The sequence below is a fragment of the Chionomys nivalis genome, chromosome 4, assembly GCF_950005125.1.
Source record: "Chionomys nivalis chromosome 4, mChiNiv1.1, whole genome shotgun sequence".
Lineage (NCBI taxonomy): Eukaryota > Metazoa > Chordata > Mammalia > Rodentia > Cricetidae > Chionomys > Chionomys nivalis.
Window position 1 is genome coordinate 95,793,727 of NC_080089.1, and position 26,766 is coordinate 95,820,492.

General features: G+C 40.3%; 1 protein-coding gene across 5 annotated transcripts in view; it reads left to right on the top strand.

The window, feature by feature from the left end:
• Positions 1 to 26,766, top strand: part of Cep70 (centrosomal protein 70) — a 57,377-nt gene that overhangs the window by 14,443 nt on the left and 16,168 nt on the right. For 4 of the 5 annotated variants that reach the window (XR_009056996.1, XM_057767132.1, XM_057767131.1 and 1 more), the window contains 8 exons: positions 1,919 to 2,009; positions 2,148 to 2,271; positions 2,958 to 3,138; positions 11,237 to 11,406; positions 12,615 to 12,671; positions 13,818 to 13,905; positions 13,997 to 14,085; positions 15,814 to 15,888. Coding sequence is in view for 4 of the 5 variants with exons in the window: in XM_057767132.1 (XP_057623115.1) it covers positions 1,919 to 2,009; positions 2,148 to 2,271; positions 2,958 to 3,138; positions 11,237 to 11,406; positions 12,615 to 12,671; positions 13,818 to 13,905; positions 13,997 to 14,085; positions 15,814 to 15,888 (875 nt within the window). In the remaining variant the exon portion in view is untranslated. The remainder of the gene's footprint in view (positions 1 to 1,918; positions 2,010 to 2,147; positions 2,272 to 2,957; positions 3,139 to 11,236; positions 11,407 to 12,614; positions 12,672 to 13,817; positions 13,906 to 13,996; positions 14,086 to 15,813; positions 15,889 to 26,766) is intronic. The other variant, XM_057767134.1, reaches the window with a different exon arrangement.

The window sequence follows — 26,766 nt, forward strand, 5'->3', positions numbered from 1 at the left end:
GGATGTATATGAAATACCCAGGGCTTGAGGGCGTTGAATGACTGTATGCTGTATTCACAAATGCCTTCTTTGCCTGCTCTGGGATTTGGGGATGGAACTTTCAGAAGCAAGCAAAGTGACTTCCTGAGGTGGCTCAGGCTTGTCTGAACTCATGGTAAGCAAGATGATTTCTAGGAACTATCCATGAAGTTTCTAACTATTACAGTCCAGCGAAGTACAGAACATTAAGGGCAGGCTATGGGAGAAGAGAAGGCAGCACCAGCAGTGGCTCCTTGCTTGTTCAGTGGGCAAGGACTGCGGGGGTGGGGGAGCAGGCTTAACTGAGCCCCTTCTGTCAAGTCACGAAAGGATTACTTAGATATTAAATTGTAGTGGAAACAAGATGGACTAAAAAGCCAATGTTATTCTATGTTGGTGGAGATGGGAAGAGAGAAGGGGTCCCCTGAAGCAGAAAGGGCACAGCTAGGAACAGTTCTGTGACTGAGACCCAGCTGGTGACCCATGTTCCATTTTTACTTTCTGAGTCTTTGTTTTCTTCCCTTTGGTATTTGATAACAGATTTCACCAGCTGTCTACCTTTTGTCCCTACTTTTCTCGTTTGTCTTTTTCTTGAGCTTCAGCCTCTGCTTGTATGTGTCTTTGGCATCTTTGTCTTTCTTTTAATGTCCAGCTTAGCAAGCGGTTTCATGTTTGTATGCTGTGCATTTGAACAGGTCCAGATCATCCTCTACATCTGTAGGCTTTCCTCCATAACTGCTGCCTCTTGACAATGCCTTCTCTTCTGTCTGAATGACATCCAGGGCTCCCCTAGCCACTTGTCATCTTTGTCCACAGCTTCAAAAGCCTTCTGTGCACCAGCAGCAGCATCTCGACTTTAGTCAGGGTGTACCAGTACTATACAGCTGCTGAAACCTCTCTTTTATCTCTTAGTCTGCTACTTCAGGAATAGCTGGAAAATCTCAAATGGGTCCACATTAAAGAGAAACCTGCTCAACAGGGCAATCTTTCAGTTTGTTTTGGTCGTAGAACTTCTTTCTATTTGTTTAGCCTTACTGTAGAAGATCATACAAGCCTCCTCTGCTACCTGCCCAGAACCCCACCCCTTTGCAAGCTACCATATCTCTGAAGCTGCCATTTCCCAAGTTCAGCCTCTACATGACCCTTGGTTTTCTTTTCTCATCGTTGTTAAAAGGATACTTGTTTCAGAGTGATTAGTTTTATTTAGTTTTCAGTTGTGTCCTTTGAGTATGACCTGACCTTATTCAGTTAGACTTATGTTTCACTAAAATCACAAACTTTCTGTTGTTTTTGTTTTAATTTGCCCATTAAAACTTACATGTGAATATTTTGTATAATGCAATAATTAAGTCATTTGCATACTTCTGTTGCTGATTTTAATAATAACAATAAATCTTTTAAAATTATAATTTGATCTAATCACAGCTTTATGCCTATCGTACTTGAAATGGTCCCATAAAATTTTATATTAAACCTAAGCATGATGTACATCTTTCATTTTAACACTTGGGAAGCAGAGGCAGTCATAGCTCTTTAAGTTCAAGACTGGCCTGCTCTATATTGCTGGTTCTAGTCCACCTAAGGTTACATAGTGAGACCCTGTCTGAAAAAATTATGAGACCATTTGAGCTCTTGCTGGTCTTCCACAGGACCCTAGTTTAGTTCACAGCATCCATGTCATGTGGCTCACAATCACCTCAGACTCCAGGGGCTGACACTTTCTTCTGGTTTCTGCTGTACCTGAACTTAACATGCTGACATATACATACAGTCAAGCAAGTGCATACATCTAAAAATCAAGTCTTTTGGAAGAAAGGTTCTTTTCTGAAAACATAGGAAGGTATATAAAAAGTTTTTCTTCATATCTTAAGTTGTCCTTTTTTCTGTACTGTGATTGTAGCAGGAGGAAACAGAATGGGAAAGCATAAATGGGCTGTTGATGACACACGGCTTCAAACCTTTGTGTCTAGTCAAGAGAACCGACCTCAAAGGTAACTAGATCCTGCTCTTGCTCTGTTAGGTACAAAACTTTATTTTTCTTGGAAAAATGTTTATCTTAAAGTGGTTTTACCTTCTCTCTGCTTTTACCGTTTCTATATTAATATATATATGTATATATTAAAATGTAGATCTCATCGTTTTTGACAAACAATCATCACAAAGAATGAGGCAGAATTTGAAAATGTTGATGGAAGAAACAACACGTCAGCAGAACATGATCCGGGAGCTCATAGAGACGAACCAGCAGCTTAAGTAAGATGGTGGGAGTGTCCCTGGGCTTGTCTGCGTACACTCCAAACATAACTCCCCTGAAGAGGATCCTGAAATTTCATTGCTCTTATTTTTTTTTAGATTAATTTTACTTCTTACGTGTATGAGTGTTTTTGTCAACAGTGTATATAACTGTACCATGTGGGTGCCTGAACCCACAAGTTCAGAAGGTGGGGTGGGGGGAGAATCAGATCCCTGGAACTGTAGTTATAAACAACTATGAACCACCATGTGGGTGTTGGGAACTGAACCTGGGTCCTCTGAAAGAGCAGATAATGCTCTTAGCTGCTGAATCATCTCTCCAGCCCCCTGAAATTTCATTTTTATTAAATGTAAAACATAAAAATATTTTTACAAGTAAGTGAGCAAAAATTAAGTAGATGACTTTCAGTAGCACTTAGCATTGATATGTAATGTTACCCTCTTCTATTACTTTCTCTTATGAGGAAGACGAGATTGGGTGTGTCGGGCATGGCTACAGACTGTTATAAGATAGAAGTGTTGAGGCTGGAGTACAGTTTAGTGCTAATTATGCTATTTTTTGATTCTCAGCACCAAAGCAAAGTAAAAAAATGTTAAGAATGTGGAGACATTTTGGAAAGTAATCTGTTATATAGCATGTACGATCTGATTTAACACTGAGGGAAGGAATTGTGTCTCTTAATTAGAAGTGAACTTCATCTAGAACAGAACCGAGCGGCACACCAGGAACAGCGAGCCAATGACCTGGAGCAGATTATGGACAGTGTGAAATCCAAAATTGGTGAATTAGAAGATGAGTCCCTAAACAGGGTTTGCCAGCAACAAAATAGAATAAAAGATCTTCAAAAGGAGCACAAACTGTTACAGGTATTGTATTGACTTAGATATTTTCTTATTTGACAGTTAATACTGAAAGTTCTTTATAGTCCCAGGTCATTTCCATGTTTCTTCATGTCTGTGGCAAAGGTCAAGGAATCCAAATGCTTGAGGTTAGATTGTTAGAGGAAACAATTTACATTAGCATAGGGTGGTAATGTTGATAGGTGATCTTTTCTACTCAGCACATCAATTTGAGATTCATCTATGAGGCTGCATGTTATAGTTTGATGAGTATTTCTAAAAGATGCATTGTGTGTGTGTGTGTCTGTGAATATATGCCACATATGTATGGTGCCTTTGGAGACCAGAGAGAGTGTTAGGGCCCCTGGAATTGGAGTTAGAGAAGCTTGTGAGCTGCTGGATGTGGATCCTGGGAACTAATTCACATCCTCTGGATGAACAGGAAGTGCTCTTAACTACCGAGCCCTTCAGCATCTCATACTGCACTATTCATAGCTCATTGTGCCTGCACAGGGATTTTCCTACATTTGCAATGTCTAGCAATCTACTTTATAGCAACCATAGCTCCATGTTTAGAGACATAGTGTCCTGTATATAGGTAACAATGCCAGAATAGATATCTCATATTGCCCTGTAATGAACTCAGATTTTGTTGTAAATGCCTCATAATCTCTATGTACATCCCATAATGAATATTGTATAAGACCTAGTTATCTACAAAGAAATCCTAGTACAATGAATATTTTATAATGTCATAATACCCAGCATACAACTCTGTTGCCCTGTACACAGTTCACAGTGCCTTCATATAGCTCATAATGCTCTGTCTGGAGTTTATGGTATTCTTTTTTTTTTTTTAAGAGTTTATTATTTATTTATTTATTATGAATACAACATTCCTTCCATGTATGCTTGAATGCCAGAAGAGGGCACCAGATCTCATTATAGATGGCTGTGAGCCACCATGTGGTTGCTGGGAATTGAACTCGGGACCTCTGGAAGAGCAGTCAGTGCTCTTAACCTCTGAGCCATCTCTCCAGCCTGAGTTTATGGTATTCTATATAGATTTCATAGTGTACCTGTATGTGGGGCATTTTCTTAATTATGATTATGTAGGAGGCCTAATCTCGTTGTTTGTGAGGCCACCCTTGGGCTCATTATCCTGGGTAAGAAAACCAAATTGAGCCAGCCATGGGGAGCAAACTAGTAAGCAGAAACTCTCCATGGCCTCAGCATCAATTCCTGCCTCCAGGTTGCTGCCCTGTTTGATTTCCTGTCCTGACTCCCTTCAGTGATAGATTATGATGTAGGAATAAGTCAAATAAACCCTTACCTCTCCAAGTTGTTTTTGGTCATGGTGTTTCATCACACCAGTAGTTACCCTAACAAAGACAATAGAGCTTACTGGAAGCCTGTATAGATCTCGTAATTCAGCTGATGGAGTTTGGAGTACTCTATATAAAGTGCATAGTGCCATGTAGAACTTATAGTGCACTTCTGTTGATTGTATCATGTGCCCCAGGTTGAGCTCATACTACAACTGCAGGAAGTTTGGAGTACACCTTTCTTAGTGTCCATGCTGCATATTTAGAGGTCGTAGGACTTGTGGAGAGCTCCTGGAGTTCTCTGTGGAATTCATAGTTGACTTGAGTAGAACATCCAGTTCAGACTTCATCTTGTACATAAAGAATTTTTAGTTTTTTTGTTTGTTTTGCTTTGGTTTCAGTTTTTTGAGACAGGGTTTCTGTGTAACTTTTGAGCCTGTCCTGAAACTTGCTCTGTAGACCATGCTGGCCTTGAATTCTTAGAGATCCACCTGACTCTGCCTCTCAGATGCTGGATTAAAGGCATGCACCACCACTGTCTGGCAGTATTCTTTTTATAGTCCTTATTAAAGATTATTATAGACCTCATAGGACTCTGCATAGAGCTAGGACAGATTGTTCAGATCTCATAGTGCCTTGTGTTTTTCTCATAGTGAACTTGTCTAGAGCGCCGTGCCATGATAGTGACTTGTGTAGAATTCAGTGTATCTCCACTGAGTTCCTAACACACATGAATAGAGCTCATAAAGCATCTATTTAGACTTCATAATCCCAAGTACATATCTTACAGTGCACATACACCCATTCCTCCCTCTGTGTGAGTTGTATTGAATTCATAGTGTATCTGTATAGCTTATAATTTCCTTTATAAAGCTCATAGTGTACCTCTGTATAGCTCAAGGTGCTCTTGATTAAAGGATATGTAGTTGGAGGCTGCTTGTTTGTTTCCCAGCTGCCTAGATTCCTGAAATAACCACATAGAAACTGTATTAATTAAATCACTGCTTGGCCCATTAGCTCAAGCTTTTTATTGACTAGCTCTTACATATTAATTTAACCCATCTCTATTAATCTGTGTATCACCATGAGGCTGTGGCTTGCTGGGTAAAGCTCCAGCATCTGTCTCTAGTGGGGCTACATGGCTTCTCCCTGCCCCTGCCTTCTTTCTCCCAGCATTCAGTTTAGTTTTCCCTGCCTAATTCTTCTCTATCATATAACAGGCCCAAAACAGCTTCTTTATTAACTAGTGGTATTCACAGCATACAGAGGGGAATCCCACATCACACATTTAAATCTGTTTAAATAAAAAGGTTTTAATTTTAACATAGTAAAATTACATATACAAAATAGATATCAAGCAAAAATTACAGTTCCTACATTTATATCTACTTTATCTCTTATCATAACTAAGGAAAACTATAATTATAACTATTCTTCAGCTCCATCAAAGACTCCAGAAGGATATAATATTACCTAAGTAAACAGGAAGTACATTGTAAGCAACTTCCAAAACTCTAGAATTGACAGAGACATCTTGCTGATAGGACAGTCGCCCAAAGTTCTACTGTACATCTTCAGCCTACAGCCTACAGGCCCATAGCATCCAGCTGACTTTTCCATGAAGCATAAAATTTCAAAGACATTTTCGCCTATATTGGCAGTTTGCCAGTCACTTTCTTCTGTGTCCTGCAGAATGTCTGGCAGTCTCTTTCATGAAGCAGGAACCCCAAAGGACCATCTCACCTTTAGGCAAGTTCAGCAGTCATTTCTCTGTGGGTCCTGCATGTCCAGTTCATACAGCATAGCATCATGCAGTCCAGGCAAGAGCAGTTTCTTGCCCAAATAGCTAGCAAACTCCTTAAGGAGCCTCTTCGATGCCCATCTTCCTCTTGAAGTAATTGGTGCTGCCAGGAGCAGATGTTTCTCATTGTCATGAAAAGTCCTAACTTCTTAAGCCATTTTAAATGCCATATTCTGAGGGTCTCTGTAAGATCTGAAGACTATCTATCTAACTAAAATATGCCTCTATCTAGAAAACCTAACTAAAATGACTACAAACTTGACTATTATAGATGATTATCTATTAACCTGTATTTCTTAATTATGCATTATATTATAAATGAGCTGCACAAACACAATACCTTAATCAAGAACAGAAATACATATACACAGTATAACAAAATTGACCTTACATTTGTATCAATAGACCAAAATCCATACCAATGTAAAGTATCCATCTTTATAGCATATTCCCCTTTAAATGTAAACAAACATTTATAAACAATCATTTAGGGAATTTGGGTTTAGTTCTTGCCAAACTGCTTCCTGCTTTTTGTTGGGCAAAATATTTTTGGGGATGTTCACGGCAACCTTTCAGGGGATCTTGGTCCATAAAATCATTTTAGTCTGGAAGGATTCCACAGGTTCTCATCCTCTGTAGAAACAAAAGCAGAACCTTTTTCCAAAGCAAAAGTCCTTAGACCCAAATTTTGAAATCAAGGTACTTTTGAAGTATGTATGTTACTTAGCTCCTTTACAGTCAAAAAATTTAAAGAAAACACAATAATATACATTATCTATTTTTTCCATCTTTATGTGGCTTATTTGTTTTTACTCTATTACTTTTTAATATTTATTTTATTATCTTTACTCCTTAGTCTATGACTGTCTGTACTCTATCTCTTTAAAAACTTTGTTTTGTTTTTTTTTAAACCATGTATTTCTTTTTATAACTGTTTATATTCTTTTTCTTCTCTCTCCCCAGCCTATGTACATTTATCCAACACTGTGACTCGTTTAGAGTTTTTTTTTTTTTTTATGTCTGAATCTGTCCTATGGTGTATCTGTAATTCTTTTCTTTCCAGGAGCATTTCTTAAAATGCCAAGTGCTTCTAAGACTGCTTTGCCTTTTGGCTCTGCCTAGTCCATCATGGCAGTACAGAGGTCTGTTAAGCAGAAGCCATGCTCACAACCCCATTTTCAGGCACACAGCAGGTCAATGTTTCCATTAAGCAAGTTGTAGCACTCTGCTCACAAACCCCTTTAAATACTTGGCCTCCTGAAAGAGCCGGAGTTCGTGCTGGCAGCACAGCCCAGGAAGCCACTGTTTTGAAACTGTGCAGTTTTTACTGCTGCCACTGAGTCAGGAAACCTTCCCTTGAAAGAATTATCCCCACTGGAGAAAATGCTTGTGTGTGTGTGTGTGTGTGTGTGTGTGTGTGTGTGTGTGTGTGTCTGTCTGTCTGTCTAGAATTCCTTTCCAAGCCTCCCTCAGGTTTTACGTGGATTTAGTCAGTCCCATGCTGGTACACCAATTTGTAGCAGGAGGCCACTCATTTGTTTCCCAGCTGCCCAGACTCCCGAAATAACCACACAGAAACTGTATTAATTAAATCACTGCTTGGCCCATTAGCTCAAGCGTCTTATTGGCTAGTGCTTACATATTAACTTAACCCATCTCTATTAATCTGTGTATCGCCACAAGGCTATGGCTTACCAGGCAAAGTTCATCTGTCTCCAGCAGGGCTACATGGCTTCTCCTTGCCTCCCATAAGGACATATGGAGTATCCTTTATGGACTCCAGCTGCTTTAACAGGGCTCTCATGGTCTATTTTTATAGAGCTCATAGTGCTCATGATTTTAGAGCTCATATGGAAGGAAGTAGTGTAGATCATAATGCACCTTCATGTAAACTTACATTGGTCTGTATAGACTTCACAGTCTGCTCTATAGAACTCATAGTGCACTTATATGCAGCACACAGTGCTGACAGAAATCTCATATTGCATGTATTTTCATCCCATGGGGCACTTTATAGAGGTAATAATACCTTTCATAAAATTCATGATGTTTTACACATAAATTACAGTGCCCTGGGCACATTTAGGGCACATGCTGCTAGGCTTAGAGCTCACAGTGTCCTATACAAAGCTCATGTCTCATATGGAGTTATAATGCTCATGAATAGAGATCCTTTTCCACCTGTTGAAAGCTCATGTTGGAAATTTATTGAATCCATGATGTCCTGTATAGAAATTATAGTGCTTATTATTGATCTCAGTGCCCCATATAGAGGTTTAAGTGGCCTGTCTAGATACCATTTTTTTTCTTTATGTGGTTATATTGCCTTGTACTATATGTAATAAAGCTATGTGAGCAGTTAATACTGAATTCTATGCAGAGCATAGGTTACCCGGCCTGTGAGCCTCCGGGAATTCTTCTGTCTGTTTCCCATTTTGCCATACGAATGGCGGAAGTGTTGGTGAGTGCTGCTGCACCTGGCTCCGTGCAGGCTTGGGGACCCAAAATGCAGGCAGATGCATTGTTTACCCACTGAGCTTCTCCTCAGCCATATAATGAAAACTAAAACCCTGAGAAGAGAAACTGAAGAACACACTAGATGATGGAAGGAACACAGTTTATGGGTTGTCAGGACTAGAATGTGGCTCTATTACCAGAAGCAATTTCTTTATCACCATCAAATTCTAATGACAGTCTTCACAGATTTGAATAAACAGTCCTAATATGCATATAGTAGCACAAAAGACCCTTGATAGTAAAAGCAATTCTGATTAGAAAATAATAATGCTGACGAGATAGTAAAAGCAATTCTGACTGCAAAATAATAATGCTGACAATTTGTTTTCAAGTTATAGTTACAAAACTATAGTAACAAAAACAGTTCGATACTGTCACAAAAGTATGTGTACCAATGGAATAGAATAGACAACCCAGAAATACAAACTTATCATATATCCAATTGAATTTTGAGCAAAGATCGCAGTTACATACATTGGAGAAAGAGATAGCATCTTTAACATAGTACAGGACAACATGATATCCATATGTAGAAGAATGAAACTAGATCCTCATCTCTTACCCCATACAAGTCAATTCAAAAATGAATCAAAGATTTTAATAATCTAAATTGAAACTGTTAGAAAAAAGAACCCTCTTAAAAGTATAGACACAGGCAGAAGCTTTCTGAAAAGGACTCCAAAAGTTCAGGAAATAGAAGCAAGACTCAGCAGATAGGATTGTGCGGATTTTAAAAGCTTCTGCATGGGAAGGGAACCAACAGGGTGAAGAGATAACCAATAGAAGGGAAGAAAACTTGCTAGCTGTGAATTACTATTTGGAATATATAGGGACTCAGGAAGGAATGATGTCACATGTCTTTAATCCCAGCATTCAGGAGGCAGAGGCAGGAGGATCTCTGTGAGTTCCAGGCTAGCCAAGGCTGCATAGTGAGATCCTGTCTCAAAAAAGCAACACAAAACACAAGCCCAAACAGTCTAAATCAGTTGATAAATAGGCTAATTAATGAGCAGACTATTCTATAAATATTGAAATACCAGTGACCCATAAATACACAAATAATGATCAACACCCTTAGCAAACAGGGAAATGCAAATTAAAACTACATTGCGATTCTGTCTCACCCTAGTCACAATGCCTATCATTAGGACAAAAAGTAACAACAAATGATGATGATGATTTTAGAAAAAAGAGAACCCTTACTGAAGGGAGTATGTTCGTTCAGCCACTATAGAAATCAGTGTGGAGGTTTTCTCAAAAAACTGAAACTAGCACTATCTTATGACAAAGTTATACTCTTCCTGGGTATAGACTCCAAAGATGTGTGCGCATGCATGCACGTGTATGCACACACGAATGCATCTTGAAAGTTGTAGCCAGACTGGGAGAATAAAGAACAGTGGGGAAGAGGAAAAATAAAGATAGAGAGGTGCACATGGTCAAAATACATGGGATCCAAAAATATTCTTGTGAATCTTCTCACTGTGTGTAATAAAAAAAAATCAACCTTAATGTTTGCTTCTAGATTTTAACTGGCACCCTCATCACTTAGCTGTAGAGGTCTGGTTTCATGGAGACCAAGGCAAAGGATGGATTACTGCATATTTCATGTTCACTAGGAGATGGGATGTTATCAGCAACTAAGACTATTTTCCCTTGAGCATTAAGTTTCAATAAATTTGACATTTTATACAGATGACCATGTTCTTAGCTGTGAATGTTATGTTCTGTCTTTTTTTATAAATCTAAGACGCATACTGGTTATGGACCTATTTTGAATTTATAGTCTCCCCTATTGCCTGGATGTTCAAACTGACTACCTTATTTGTAATCCGTAAATCATTTAAAAAATAATAATTTTCCATTGTAGTTCTTTCTTTCTCTCTCTGGTTTTTGAGACAGGATTTCTCTGTAATATTTCTGGCTGTCTTAGAACTCACTCTGTAGACCAGGCTGGTCTTGAGTTCATAGAGATCCACCTGCCTCTGCCTCCCAAGTGCTGGGATTAAAGTTGTGCCCTACCACCATCCAGCTGTTCTGTGGTTCTTTTAAAATATTTTAATATATAATTCTTTTTCTGATTATTATTTTTATCTCAGTTTAAATATAAGGTAGGCGGCATGGTAATACATACCTGTTGACTCCAGAAATTAGGTGGCTAATAAAATAGGATTGCAAGCTGGAAGCCAGCTTGGACTATGAAGAAACCTGGTCTCATAAAATCATTGAAATAAAAATTTATATTGGCTTTATAGAGATTTTTAAATCCTTATTATGAAATCTTGAATGCATGTAGTTGTCATAGTTTCCTCATTTTATAGGTTTTCACATTTGTGAGTTATTAATATTCCTTTCATCAGTTTTTTAACAGCCTTGATGAGATTATTGAATGAAGTAGCTCAGTGGAGATGGTGACACAGTATTGATAGAATGTATGTCCTACGTGAATAAATATAATTATAGATTTACAATCTTCTTACAGATGAGATGCCAGCATTATAAGAAAAAAAGAATGGAACAAGAAGAGACCATTGCTTCTTTGCAAAAGAATATCTACAGATTAACTAAAGAGGAAGAAGAGCGTGTTGTTACTCAAAACAGAGTGTTTGCCCATCTCTGCAAGAGAGTTCCTCATACAGTCTTGGATAAACAGTAATGCCTAGTACATAGGATGATAATGGAACTAGGTTGATTATTTTTCAGCTGATTTTATTTTGACAGTGGTTATCTTTTGATGGAGAAGTCCTTTTTTGTTTTGTTTTGTTTTGTTTCATTTTTTGTATTTTTTTCGAGACAGGGTTTCTCTGTAGTTTGGGGGCCTGTCCTGGAACTAGCTCTTGTAGACCAGGCTGGCCTCGAGTGCTGAGATTAAAGGCATGCACCACCACTACCAGAAACCCTGTCTTGAAAAACTATACACATATATGTGTATGTATATATATATGACTTAGTGTTATACTTGTTTCTGGCAAGAATGATTGAAAAATTTTAAGTTTGCTAGACAGTCTGTACTTACTTTTTAAAAGATTTTATTTTCAATAATGTGTTTATGGGCTTGTGAGTGCAGATACTGCCAGAGGCATTAAAAGCCTCTGGAGCTGGAGTTATAGAGGGTGCTGGGAACTGAACTTGGGTCCTCTGCAACAGCAGTATACACCTTATTTATTTATTTATTTATTTATTTATTTATTTAGTTAGTTAGTTAGTTAGTTAGTTAGTTAGTTTTTTAGGATTGGAGAGATGGCTCAGAGGTTGGGAGTACTTACTGTTCTTGCAGAGATCCTGGTTTCTATTTCTAGCACCCAAATGGTAGATCACAACCATCTAGCTCCAGGGGACCAGGTGCCCTCTTCTGGCCTCCTTCGGCACTTGAACACAAATTGTGTACACACACAAACACGTACATCTTTTGTTTTGTTTTTGAGACAGGGTTTCTCTGTTGTAACCTTTACTGTCCTGGAACTCACTCTGGAGACCAGACTGGCCTCAAATTCACATAGATTCATCTGCCTCTGCCTCCCAAGTGTTGGGATTATAGTCATGTGCCACCACTACCCGGCTAATCTTAAAATTTTTTCCATGTATGAGTATTTTGCCTATATGCATGTGTATGTAGTGATGTGAGTCTGGTGCTTGTGGAGGCCATCAGAAAGTGATGTCCTGGGATGGAGTTGTAAAAGAGCAGCCATTGCTCTTCACCACTGAGCAATCTCTCCAGCCCTGCAGTGCGTTCTCTTAACTGCTAAACAATCTCTCTATCTCTAGTCAGGGCTTCCTTTTGTCATAATAACTTGAAATTATGTGAAAGAATAGCAGATATTACATTTTGAAAATAATTGAATATATTTTTTGTTTTCCAGATTGCTTTGTCTAATTGATTACTATGAATCTAAACTTCGAAAACTCCGTACACAAAGGTATAAATAATATAATTTTAAAGTAATTCATGATGAATATTATCCAGGAACAAGTTAAGTTTCTATAGCTTTTGAGACTTTATATTCTGGAAGTCTATATATCATTATGAAATTCTTTTTCAAATATAATATTTTATCCTTCAAGAATTTCATGTATGCATACTGTCTTACGGTTTCTGTTGCTGTGAAGAGACACCATGACCATGGTAACTCTTTTTGGTTTTTCGAGACAGGGTTTCTCTGTGGTTTTGGAGCCTGTCCTGGAACTAGCTCTTGTAGACCAGGCTGGTCTCGAACTCACAGAGATCCGCCTGCCTCTGCCTCCCAAGTGCTGGGATTAAAGGCGTGCACCACCACCGCCCGGCTCGGATAGCCACAAGTTTGAAGCCAGCCTGGGCTACATAGTGAATCCTCAACTGGCTTGAGTAAAAGTGAGACCCTGTCCTGGGAAGAATGTGTGTTAATGCCTATGTAAGTAAGTGTCAGGCATGGTGGTGTGTACTATAATTGTGAGGCAGGTGGGACAATGCCTGAGGCAAAAGGAGAGAGCAGTAAAAAGGAGAAGAACGGTTTTGCAGATAGACTGCAGAGTTTTCAAAGACAGATGAGAAAGGATTTTTAAGTTAGATGAATACACTAGCAGGAAGAGTGGATGTAGTCAGGAATGTTACGTGACTGAAGACGTCCGAAGCACAGGGTAGGTGGAGTATGCTCCGTACTCTGTATTGTTACCCATTTACATGCTACACTTTTTCTTGATGATTTCTATGGATTGAAAGTACTAGAAGGAATAAACAGTATGCACATAGTATATGTTTTTAAAGACCAGGAATGTTCTGTTTATGTTTTGTTTGTTCATTCAACAAGTATTTTTCATCCCCTTTGTGTCCCATGACAAAGTTTTCTGGTCTTCATGCATTCTAGGTAAAAGAGTTAGTAAAAAGAATGCCCTAAGGTTAGGTGGTCCTGTGCTATGATACTATTCACTATAGAGCAAGTAGGAAATTGGGATATTTAATTCATATCCCAATATGAATTAAATAATTTAAATTATTAAGCCCTAATTAGATTGACTTAATCTTTGCTAGCTGAATGTTTTCTCTAGGGATGTATTTCCGTAAGATGCAGTGTGTTGTCTTCTCACAGGCAGTGTAAAGAGGACGACAGTCAGGCAGAAGAGGAAAAAGATTACAGAAGCCTGGACGCCTCACCAAGTTACAAAGGCCTTCTGATGGTATGGGGATCAGAGAACTAATCAATGCCTTTCTATAAAGCAAAGCAACCCCCTAGCAGAGTTACTTATTTTACTGTGAAATGCATTGCAGTCGTTACAGAATCAACTCAAGGAATCAAAATCCAAGATTGATGTACTGTTAGGTGAAAAGCTGAGTCTCCAAAAAGATCTGGAAAACAGGTGAGAGAAACTTAATTTTTCTTTAGCTTTTAGGCTGTTAAACGAATCATTCTTGCCCTCTTACTCTAGAACTTAATCCAAGTGCTTGACATGCTGTACTCCTTCTGGTTGGTTGTGTTTCATTTTGAATGATGAAAAGAATAAGACTCCTTAGGCAAGCAATGGAAATGAGAAAATAACAATCCATGCTGAGGATAAACTGGGTAAGAACTTTGAGGAGATTCAGAGCTTTCTTGTGTTTGTGTGTTTATATGTGTGGGCACAAATGTGTGTGCAGTGGAGTGTGCACATCTGTGCTCATACATGTGGAAACTAGAGGTCAGCCTCAGATGTCATTCCTTGGGATCTGTCCACCTTGTTTATGAGACAGGATCTCTCCTTGAGACCTGCCTGAAGCATGCCAATTAGGGTGCCTGGCCAGTGAGCCCAAGGGATCGGCCTGCCTTCAGCACCCCTTTCCCAGTGCTAGGATAGGAAGTATGCACCCCCCATGTCTTTTTAGGTTCCTGGATTTGAACTCTGGTCTTCATATTTGCATGCCAAGCACTTTACCAGACTTAGATGTCTCCCCAAGCCCAGGTTCAGTCTTTGTTTTGTTTTTCTTTTAAAATTTACTTTAGTGAGAGTTGGAGAGTTTGCCCCTTTGGAAAACTGCCTGCTGTGCAAGCATGTGAGGACTCGAGTTCAGATCTCCAGCACTCATGTGAAAAGCCAAGCCAGTTGTAGCAGTGTGTATCGTTACTTGCAGCGTTGGAAGAAGGTGTGAAGACAGGCAGATTCCTGGAGCTCTGTGGCTGGCCAGCCAGCCTAGACAGTGATGAGCTCTAAGTCCAGTGAGAGAACCTATGACAAAAATAAGATAGCTGCGTGTTTGGGAAGAATGATCTATACATTTAGGATAGTAGTTATCTGTGATACGAGAGAGTCTTAGCTAGTGTTTCTATTACTTTATTAAAATACGTGACCAAAAGCAACTTTGGGAGGAAAGGGTTAGTTTAATTTTACAATTTATAGTCCATCATCCAGTAAAGTCAGGGCAAAAACTTTGATAGTACTGAACTGAAGTAGAGGCCATGGAGCTTTGTACTTACTCATTTGTTCCTCGTGGCTTGCTTAGACTTTTCTTATACCATCCAAGACGTTAGGCCCAGATATGGGCTGGGCCCTCCCACATCAATCATTAATCAAGACAGTACTCCAAAGTGTTGCCTACAGGCCAGTCTTATTGAGGCATTTTCTGATTTAAGGTTCCATCTTCTCAGATATATCTAGGTTTGTGTCAAATTTGACAAAAACCGTCCATTACGGAGGATGATGTATTTACTGTAAACAAGTTACATAATAGCACAGAAGCAAATAAAGATGTTAAATAAGAAATTATACAAGATAGATCAAAATGCCTAGTAAACTCCTAAGAATCAAGGATTTTAAATAGGGGTTGGGGAGATGGCTCAGCAGATAAGGCCGCTGGCTGCTTTCCAGAGACCAGTGTTTGATTCTTAGGCCCACACGGGCGCACAGCCATCTGTCCTCTAGTTCCGGGGTCCAGTGCTGCCTTCTGACATCTGCAGACAACACACACACGCAGGCAGAATGCCCATACACATAGAACTTAATTTAAAAATAATTTTAATGTTTATTAATAATATAACAAGATATATTTTTGTTTGCTAAGTAATTTTGTTCTTTACAATAAATTTAATGTATTCATCTTGATTTTTTTTACAGACCCACAGAACATGAATTAAGACTTTATAAACAACAAGTGAAGAAACTGGAAAAAGCCCTTAAGAAAAGCATCAAGTAATTACATTTTGTCAAAGTTATAGCTTATAGCTGCGTCCTGTATTTTATTATTTGTTTTTTATATCTATCAGCTGTTGTGTATTATAATACAGCCTTGGCATGGAGTTGCCAAGTTGCTGAGAGATGTGACATTACAACTATTTTTGGGCCAGACATGGTAACAGAAACCTATAAATCCTGGCACTGTGGAGGCTGGGCAGAAGGATCACTACTAAGAAGCTAGCCTGGGCTATATAGCAAAGCTCTGTCTCAAAAAACAATAGTATAGAATAAAGATGGATGTTTCTGATTCTAACAGCTTAAAAGCAATTTGGATTTGGCTTTATTTTTATTTTATATATTCTTGAGAATTTCATGCATTCAGATAATTATATGCATCATTCCTCCTCTATAACTCCCTTCTCCTTAACGTACCCCCCCCCAATTAACTTTATGCTTTAAAAAGAATAACCCTCTATGCTACCCATATGTGCATGGGTTTGGTTTGTCCACTGAAGCCTGGGGATCTTGTTGGTGTCTACATCCTCAAAAGGAATTATTCTCTCTCCCAGAAACTTAACCACCAGTAACAGTAAGAGTGGGGCCTGGATGTCCTCCAGCCTGTCTATGCTGGACTCTTGTCTGGCTTTATTTTATCACTACAGTGCTGTGAGTCCATGACTATGATTGCCTCATCCCGAGTACAGTATTTCAGAACACCCTCCATCATTGGCTGGCTTTCTCGTTCTTTCTGCCTTGACCCTGGCATGGGGGTGTGTAATAGGACTGAGAACTAGTCTCTTATTCTCAGCACTTTGACCAGTTACTTTTCTCTTCGCTGACTACTGTCCACTGCCAAAAGCAACTTTGATCAAAGCTGAGAGCATCTCAGGTTTATAGATATAAACATAGATGTTTAGATAGCATTTTGAAAGCAATATCATTTATCAAAATAACAATGACAGGTTCTATCCTAAGGCCTGTGACTCCTGACTCATGGACATTTTTGTTTTGTTTGTTTTCCAAGACAGGGTTTCTTTGTGTAACAACTCTAGCTGTCCTGGAACTAGCTCTGTAGATCAGGCTGACTTTGAACTCACAGAGATCTACCTGCCTCTGCCTCCTGAGTGGTGGGATTAAAGGTATGCTCTACCACCACCCAGCTGAGTCATGGACTTTCGACAAGGATTAAAGTACCAGACATGAAGTTCCCTCTTGTGGAACAGGCCTCAGATCCAACCAGAAGGCTGTTGGACTAACAGGCTTATCTTGCCTGGTAGGTCAGTGCTGCAGCATTCAGGGTCCAGCACTGCTTAGACTGTTGATGTCTTTTCTCTTTCAGAAGCCTACATAGCCCCTCTGGCACTATGAAAGCTAGCCAGCATTAGGAGGTTTCTTGGTTGGTTTGAGATCTATTTCTGTATGTCCTGCAGCCAAAGTGTATTGTGTCTTTAACAGTAGCATTTATAGGGTTGTATCAAATAGTTTGTGGGTGGCCAGGGGCTATGAGAATAGCCTGTGTTGTTTTGGAGGCCTCTGGGGCCTCCCTGACTTTTCATTCCTAGAAAGTATCCTATGTCTTACACCCATGTATTCCAGGAGTGGCATTGTCCACCCATGCAGGGTATTTTCAATAAAAATATTTTTAACTTGTAACTTCAAACCAGCTAGTGGGCTTCCATAAGACGTTTACATACAGATTTAGTTAACTTGTTCTCTCTTTAACCCCACCCCATCCTCACATGACCCCTTAACACTCAGTAATTCCTCTTCTTTTATTTCACATATAATTCATCTCTCCCTCCAATTCTAAAAGCTGGGTTGTAAGATAGTAGGCTTCCATGTGGGTTTTCATGTAATCTTTCCTTTCTACCTCCTTCCTTCTCCCATAATGTGTGCCCCTCCCTGATTAAGCCTGTATGTTCCCATTATTCCACCTCTCGACTTTTGTTTTACCTGTGATCTGCTGTCCCCTTTCCTTTAGTGTGTTACCTTCATAAAGCACCTTTCTGTTCTGATTTCTACTTATGTTCCAAGCTGAATACACAAAAGATTTGAAGATAGAAACTGCATATGAGACAGTGCATATAACGTTGGTCTTTCTGGGCCTGGAGTTGGCTTTATATTCATCTCAAATAAATTCATCTCTCAAATAAAGAGTAGGAAGAAAAAACATTTTAATGTAAAATTATCTCTAGAAATCGAAGAAGTGCAAAAGAAACAATGAAACTGCAGATAGCAGATCCTATATTTTATTTTAGCTAGTCACAATCTGAAAATTTTTATGTTAATTTTTGTGCTAAAGATTGAATTTAGGTCTTGACCATTCTAGGGTAAGAGCTGTTCCACTGAGTGTGTCCCCAGGGTTGAGCATGCTAGGGTTAGTGCTATTCCACTGAGTGTCTCACCAGCACGATCTAAAAGTTTTAGTGAGTTTTGTTACTTAAAAACTAAAAGTGTCAAAAAACACGCAGTGAGTCAGTCCTATCTACCACCTTTAACTCCTTCCCCTGTTTTGAGATGTGAGGTCTCGGGGGTATTTTTAAAATGATGATTTCAAGTATTGATGCTACTTCCTTAAGATTATCTATGTGTATTCTTTGATTCAAAAGACTAGAACTTGAGAAAATAATTTGTGGAGCTTTGGAATGGATTATTTTGAAAACTGTTAGTGTATGCATTATGTGTGTGTGTTCACTTGTGTTATTAGTGTATATTGTTTCAGTTTTCAGTGGTAGTGGCTCTTTTCTCCTCCCCATGGTATCACTATCATAATGGAAAGACAAACAAGGACAAGGGGGGGATTCATTGGGTATCTACTTACATTAAGGTTGGGAAGAAAAATTGAACTAAGAAGTCTAGGGAAAAGTTTGGAAAAGTTGCATTTATTCAGTGAATAACCTCCTGTTGGTGGGCAATCTGATTCCCAGTAGTACTTCCTAGTATCTATGTGGCATTCTGACACTGGGGTTGCAATGATAAGCCAAATAGAAAAGGTCCCTGACCTCATCAAGATGGCATGAAGGGAGGAGGATCATGAAAGAATGATAAGACAATTTCAATATAGCATAAATATAATCATAAGGGATAAGGACTAGTGGGATGGTTCAGTGGGTAAAAGCACCACAAACCTTGTTATGGTGTGTAGTGGTCGAGTTCTCTTCTCACCAATTAAATAAAAGGCAGTAAAGGATTCACAGTATAGCAGAGCTAATGTTTTAATCAAAGCAAAAGTAGCAGGTGAGAACAGACTCTTGGAAAGGAGGGGCCCTGGAGTCTGGAGTCTACAGGTTATCTTTGGACAGTGTTTTCTTTATATTGAGTCAATTAGCACCTCCATTACTAGCTTTACCGGAGGTCTCTGACAACATAACAGCTCAGGGATTGGGTGATAGGCTTCCATTAGTTGGGGGTCTGGATCCATGAAGTATCGAGACATTGTCCACGAGCCTTATACTCTCTGCACAGAAGTGCCTTTTCTCTGATGTGAGGTGTGCTGCAATAGAAAAGTTGATTTTTGCTTGTGGCCCTTCCTCTACTATATCCAACACCTATTTTAGAATATGCCAATTTGACATTATCTAGGGCTCCTCCCCCCTCAGTATCTGCCTAACAACTCTTACTTTCTTTCATTACTCCCTCTCAGGAGATAACTCCAACTGTCATCAGGGGATTGGGTCCATGATTGGTCAGTGGCTCTTTGCTGCTTCCTGCTGACTGGACGGGTGGAGTTATAAAACAGCAGTCAGGGTCCCTCCAGAGGGGGTCTGTCTAGGAGCCCATAGCAGGAAGTTCAATGCGGTGGATTGATTGGCCTGTGGTTGTAGTTCCTGGTGGTGATAGCTTTCTTTCGTTGTCCTGTGTTCCTGGTACTCGTGGTGGCATCTAAAACAGATATTAAATAAAATTAAGAGCATGATAATGAAGGTGGTGAAGAACAGTGTCCATTGCATCTCAGGTAATGGCATTGAAGAGGAAAACATACATACTAGCCAGCCACAGTCCTTGGAGTGGTTGGTTATTAGGTGTTCACTAACTCCAGGATGTCATTTCCACCCTTGTCCACTGTTAAGCGGATCTTGTAGAGTGTTCTATTGTCTTCTCTGAGAAATTTGATTACTTTATTATTTGTCAAATCTAATTGAATCTTAGGCCATTGTTGCGCTCGTGATTTTAATGTCATGGGTGTATTTTGTTTTAGCTCTAGGGATGATGCTTCTTGCATATCAAGGTTATCATAGGTCTTGTTAGTAGATCTGCTTTATTTCTTTAGTATTGCGCCAAATTCCAGTGTGTGCTTTGTTTTCTTATAGGAGAAGTCTGATAGTGTGACAGTTTCATTATGTATTCCCTCCCGCAAAATGTTCCCTTTCCCATATACCAAACACTATTCCTCCTTGGAATTGAGACTAAGGGCCAGACATGGGAATAATCAGAATTCTATTTCCTTTGGGGACATAGCCAGATACCACCTTTTTGTTCACACTCAAGAGAGAGAAGTAAAGTTCCACAGAGACTCATTTTAGAGGATTGCCCACCTTTGTCCAGTGGGCATTATGCGACTATCCTCTTCAATTTCCCCTAGCCCAGTTAATTGTAAATAGGATACTTTGTTGAGTTATTTAATCTAGGAACCTGGGCAGTTAGAGTACAGTGACTCATGTTGCATTTATTAGTTATTATTTTCCAGAGCCTCAGTTCCCCATTGTTTTTCCATAAGTTTTTGGTGTATGCTTCTGCATTAAGGATGGTTTGCTATTGTCCACAGTTAATTTGATTTCATCTGCATCAGCATAGTTAATAGTCCCTGCTGAGTTAGAGTGTAGGCCCTTTCCCAGTTTTGGTTTGGGAGTGTAATTTTGTAAGGCCTGCTTAGTATAAGTTAGCCAATCTTTTGGGCTAAAGTTTTCATTTGGGCGTGTCTCCCATTCTCCAGTTTCCTCCTGAAATAAGAACTCTACCTGTGTCCTATTCTGGAGAGTCTTTTTCTAGAGAATCTCTTTCGTCTGTTGTGGCCCATTCAACTTGTTTCATGAGTCCAGTGTCTAGTTTACCAAAAAGATCTCTCTTGGGTTGTGAGCCACTGGGAGTATTGGCTCCATTGAAGTGCAGTAGCTTGAGTACAGTTAGGGTAATGGGTATGGACCCAAAAATCTCAAAATGTCCCAGGAAGGGGTAACCTATTAGAAGTGACTCCCGGGTAGACTGAAATCTGAGTTTTCCATGAACGTTCCCAGAACCTTCCAGGCCTAAAGATGGTATTAATACTCATTGGGATGTTACTCCCACAAGTTGAGACTTTTGTGTCACTGAGGATTCAATAATCTACCCACAGCTACAGGGTAGGAAATTTGGTGGGCAATGAGTGGCAGAACAATGGACCTTACATATTTTTGCCCAGTCCTTGGTGGGCTTCTTAGATGCCTCTGGAGGAATGTTAATGGCAACACAATAGTGAGACTGCTGTATAATAAGGATTGCCCCCATTTCTCCCATAGCAGAAGAGAAAGATCCAGATATTTTATTTTGGTCTGTGTTAAAGGGATTCCCAAAAGGTACTGCTTTATCAATTGGAGTTCCAGATATGCAGTAAAGGATCCCTGAAAAATGCTCCCCTTTATAAAGATCTACAGTAGTTCCCTTCTATTCCAAAAGTTGGGGCAGTCCTGTATTTGATTCCAATCAGATAATGTAGGAACTTCCAGTTCTGGAGGGTGATGAAAGCCCTGTGTTCTTCCAGGTCTGTGAACTTGGTTCAAAAATTTTGCGTTCCTGGGTAGGACATTGGAGTGTGAGGAGGCTGGGTGCTAGAGTAGTTAAAGAAAAGTCATCTGGAAGCACAACAGTGATTTTAGGGTCACACTGACTATGGGAAAGTGACTCCACAGCCTGCAGTAGGCACAACACGACAAGCCACAGCAACATCGGTACCTACACATGCCGCTGCTGCTGCTTTACACTCAGATGAACTTACCTTTTGTTGAAAGGTGGTTGTTTGAAGAGCAGCTTAAGGTTCCCCAGTGGCTCACAAGAGTAACTGGAATGAGCTGGTCTTGGTCTTAGGATCCACTGATAGCTTAGGTGTATCAGGAGAAGTAGTCTCAGGCTTGAGACTACTGTGATGGATCCATCCTGTTGACGCCACTGTAGGCGAGGATAGAATAACAGGATATGGGCGCTCTCATAGTGGGTGACCAAGACATCCCTTCTCATCAGGAGTTTTAACTAAGTCCCCAGGGTAGAAGAAGGGGAATCTATTGTTTCCCTTGACAGAACCCAGCTTGAAGTTCTTGACAGTATTTTCTGGAATTTTGCTCATTGGATAACATGAAAAATTAGCTTGGCTGTTTCTGGGAATGGCCTGCCATGTAGTGCCTCAAAAAGGGCTAGACCCTGATAGTCTAGTTAGGGATGTTTTTAAATCCGTTAAAGCTAGGGGCAATTTTGTCTAAGGAGATCTGGTTTCCAGAATGAGCTTCTTTAAATAAATGCCTCTTTTTGTTGTTGTTGTTGTCGTTGTTGTTTTGAGACAGGGTTTCTCTGTGCAGCCTTTTGGAGCCTGTCCTGGAACTAACTCTTGTAGCCCAGGCTGGCCTCGAACTCACAGAGATCCGCCTGCCTCTGCCTCCTGAGTGCTAGGATTAAAGGTGTGCGCTACCTCTTTTAGTTCTTTATCCTCTCCAGCTTGCCTGACAATTGAAGACACTAAGTACAATGTAGGTGAAGCTGAATTCTTCAAGTTTTAAGTTAGGCTTTCAGTGACTTCTGCCCTAAAGACGGATTTGTTGTCACATGGAGGAATTCAGAAGGCTCAAATCAAGGATTATTTCTGTAAGTAAAATCTTAACCATGTCCGGTGCCCTTTGTATTTGGCATGGAAAAGTTTATCCAGCCTATGAAGGCATTCACTAAAACTAAAGGGACTTAGAATTAGCTCCTCCCCACATTTCACTGAAGTAAAATTGCCAGTCCTCTCCTAGATAGAGTCCTTGGCTTTGGGTCCCTGGGGACTGAAGGTGCCTGTTTGAAGGATTCATCTTTTGGCATATTTCACATCCTTGTGCCACCTATTGGATTACCTCCTAGAGACTTGGCCTAAATGCCTTCCGGCTAGTAGACTGTTTTCCTTCCTAAGTGATAACATCCGCTGAAGGGATTTTCAAACTCTCTGTCTAAGAGATTTTGGTTATAGCAACTGGTCAGCAGGAGTGCCATCATCTTTAGTCAAAATGGCAGCAAAGGCTATTTCCTCATTGGAATATTTTCATCTTCTAGGAGCTAGTAGGGCTTCCCCCAAAGAACAGGGCATTCCCCATGACTCAGTGTAGCTCTCGGCTTCTGAATCTGCCCCCCCCCATTCCCTTTAGCTATACCGTTCTCTCTTATTTGATGCCTAGAAGAGTAGTTTAAAGATAGGTACCAGGAAGGGCAAAAGAATTGCACCAGGAAGCAAACATAAGGCTCTCTCTTGAGAATGTCTGATGGGGCTTTCTTCTGTCTTCGGTAGTCCCCCTTTCCATATTGCTGTGTGGACCTGAAGAATAGAAAAGTACTTGGAGTCTGTATACATACTGACTCTTTTCCTTGTGTTAATTTAATGCTTTGGTAAGAGCTATCAATTCAGCAAGCTTAGCATCAAAGTTCTGGGACAGTCACTCCGAGTAAGGGTATCAAAACCAGTAGCTATTGTATGCCCTGTGTTACTGCCCCCTAATGCGGTCTGTTTTTATTGCATAGAGTTGCAAGTCTGGTCAGGTGAGCGGTCTGGGAGCTGGTGCTCCAGTTAAGGCCTCTTTTCTTTGGAAAAGCCCACTGGATTCAGAGGTCTGGTTAGTCTGAGTGTAGCCATGGCTTTGAGTTTTCTTGAAACTCTTTGAAAGAGGGACATGGCCAATTCACCATATCTTGGGATCTAAATCATATAATATCCTGTGACTCCTAGGAAGGCCCTCAATTATTTTAGAGTCTTGGGGAATGGGAAGGCCAGGATAGGTCAGATTTGTTCTAGCCCCAGGACTCAGGTTGCTTCTGCTAGGATATGACCAGGATAAGCTACTCTTTCTAATATACTTGTGCCTTTACCATGCCACCTTTCAGCAAGAAGGTTAAAGAGAGGTTCTGAAGCCCAAGAGATAATCTCCTTGGAGAACCTGTAAAGATCATCTATATATTGGAATAGTGTGCTCCAGTATGGGCCTATTCCATTAAGTCTTAGAAGAGGGCTGACCCAAAAAGTGTGGGACATCCTGAAACCTTTGCAGGAGTGTAGTCCATGCGGCCTGTCCAGCCCTCAGAGGAGGGTCCTCAAAGGCAGAGGGAGGTCGGCTACTGGTATGCATGGGAATGCAAATAAAGCATCTTCACTAATACGGAATTGTGAGTGGTACCAGGAGGAATCTGAATCAGCCTAATACAAGGATCAGGAATTACTGAGTAAAGAGGAGCAACTGCCCCATTGGTGAGTCTAAGACCTTGAGCTAATCTCCACTTGTTGGATTACCTTTCTTACTTTCAAGATAGGGGTATTATATGGATTTGATCATCGAATTAATGATCCGTGTTTATTTGATATTTTAATTATAGCGATGAGACCATCCCTAACTTCTAGTGTTAAAGGATGTTGTGTCTGATGTGTAAGATGGAAAGGATCCTTAAAATGAATGACCATAGGGATGATGGTCCTCGCCTTCCCTATTAATCCTCATTTGTCCATGTTGTTGAACAATTTGGATTCTATTAGCACCAGACAGTACTGTTGTCTTGGGGAAAGAAGTTTTACTTTGAGTTTGGTAAGGAGATCTCTTTTCGAAAGAGTAGCAGGAGTTTGGGGGATTGCCAAAAAGAAGTGACAGAAATAGAGATCTCACCATTAACAAGCAAGAAGCTGGGTAAAGGGGCTGGAGAGATGGCTCAGTGCTTAAGAGTACTGACTGCTCTTCCAGAGGACCCAGGTTCAATTCCCAGTACCCACATGGCAGCTCACAACTGTCTGAAGATCCAGTTGCAGGGGATCTGACACCTTCACATAAAATAAAGTTAAATAAACCATAAAAAATATTTTTTAAAAAAAGAAGCTAGGTAAATAATGCTTAAGGCGCTGGCTTGATAAGCCCCAAATGATAGCCTTTTGTGGGGGGTTCAGAGACAGGGGAGAATGGGCGGACTAAGAATTGGGTTTCTGTGTTGGTGAGGAAATTGATTTGACTTTCCTCCATTGTAAAAACTTCTCAGGACTGTCAAGCTGGATTGATCCTCATTGATGGGAGGGCATCTACTAGTGATCATCCTTACAAAGAGGGCAGGGTCCTGGGGAAGGTATTTGTCTCTGAGAGCATTCTCACCTGAAATCGCCTTCCTGCCTGCATAAGAAATACATTCCTAACAATCCTAATTGTGTTTCTTGAGGATTCAGCTGCCTAGCTAACTAACAGCAGTTTCCCATGGTGTCTATCCTTTTCTCTCCTCTTGGTCCTAGTTATAAAAAAAAAAAAAAAATCAGTGTAGTAGTTTGTATCAAATTATCCAATGACTTGCCTGGTTCAATCACCAATTTTTGGAGTTATATATATATATGGCTAATCAAGTCAGGCACTTATCATTTGGATCATCTCTGCCCATGACCCTGGTTCTATATTAATATAGAGCCTCTTGAAATCTTTGGAGGAGCATCATGTGAGTCTCCTATCCTGACTTAATGTAGTCAGTTGGGCATAGTTTAAGGGCTTAGTTGCTGACTTTCTGAGAGCTAGTAGTACCCTTAAATCCATTCATTCCTCTGATCCTCTGGATTGAATTTAGGATTGGATTAGAGCTGCATCATTACCAGTGGGAAAGTTGAGGGGTGTTATTCCTTCACTGGAGGTGTGAAAGTCATTTCCAGTGGGGCTGTCCCACTCAGCTCTAGAAGTGGTGGAGCTTGTTCTAGCAACAGCATGCAGAATCATTCATAAAGTTGGCTTACTCTTCAAAGGTGTGGACAGGCTGAACTGGGCCATCAATAAAGCTCCTAGGTCTCTGTTAGTTCTGCCAGAGAAAGGGAGCCATGCACATAGGTTGTCCCAGAGTCCCTTCTGGAGATCCGCCTAATTGAAAACATCTCTTGTGGAAGAAAGATGTACTGTGTGCTGTGGCTGGCCACCGGGGGGGGGGGGGCAGCATTTCCCCACTGGGGAGGAGTCTGGGGAGGGGTCTGCCCCTTCTGACAGGCTGCAGATTGGGATGAGCAACCAGAAGATTTGAAGGGATGGAAACAATTGTGTTGTGCAGTTAATGAATTTGGGGATTTGGATACTTTGTGGGAGGTTCCTTGCCTTTTTTTTTTTTTTTTTTTTTTTTTTTTGGTTTTTCAAGACAGGGTTTCTCTGTAGCTTTGGTGCCTGTCCTGGAACTAGCTCTTGTAGACCAGGCTGGCCTCGAACTCCTAGAGATCTGCCTGTCTCTGCCTCACAAGTGCTGGGATTAAAGGCGTGCGCCACCACCGCCTGGCTCCTCTAGCTCCTTTTTGAACTAGAACACATCTCAGCCAAAGTCTAAGAGTACAGTTTACACAGTTGGACCAATTCAGGGTGATCCTTCAAATAAAAATGTACAATTGAACATATGGGATCTCAGTCTATTTTCCCTTTTGCTTGCAAAGCAGATTGAGTGGGGTAATGATATTGCAGTTTAAACTGCTTCTGGAGGTCAGGATTCCCAGTATCTTAGTGAGTATTCTAGCTAGGCCTGGACAGGAGAAAAAGAACCTTTTGCTTAAGACTCTGAGGGTCAATCATACCCAGTTTTTTTAGGAAACCCAGCAGGGGAGAATTTGATGTGATCTTGGATAGCGTCAAATCTGTCTGAAAGCAATAACAAAATGGGAGCATTCCTCTGAGAGTCATCTCTCTTCTTACTCTG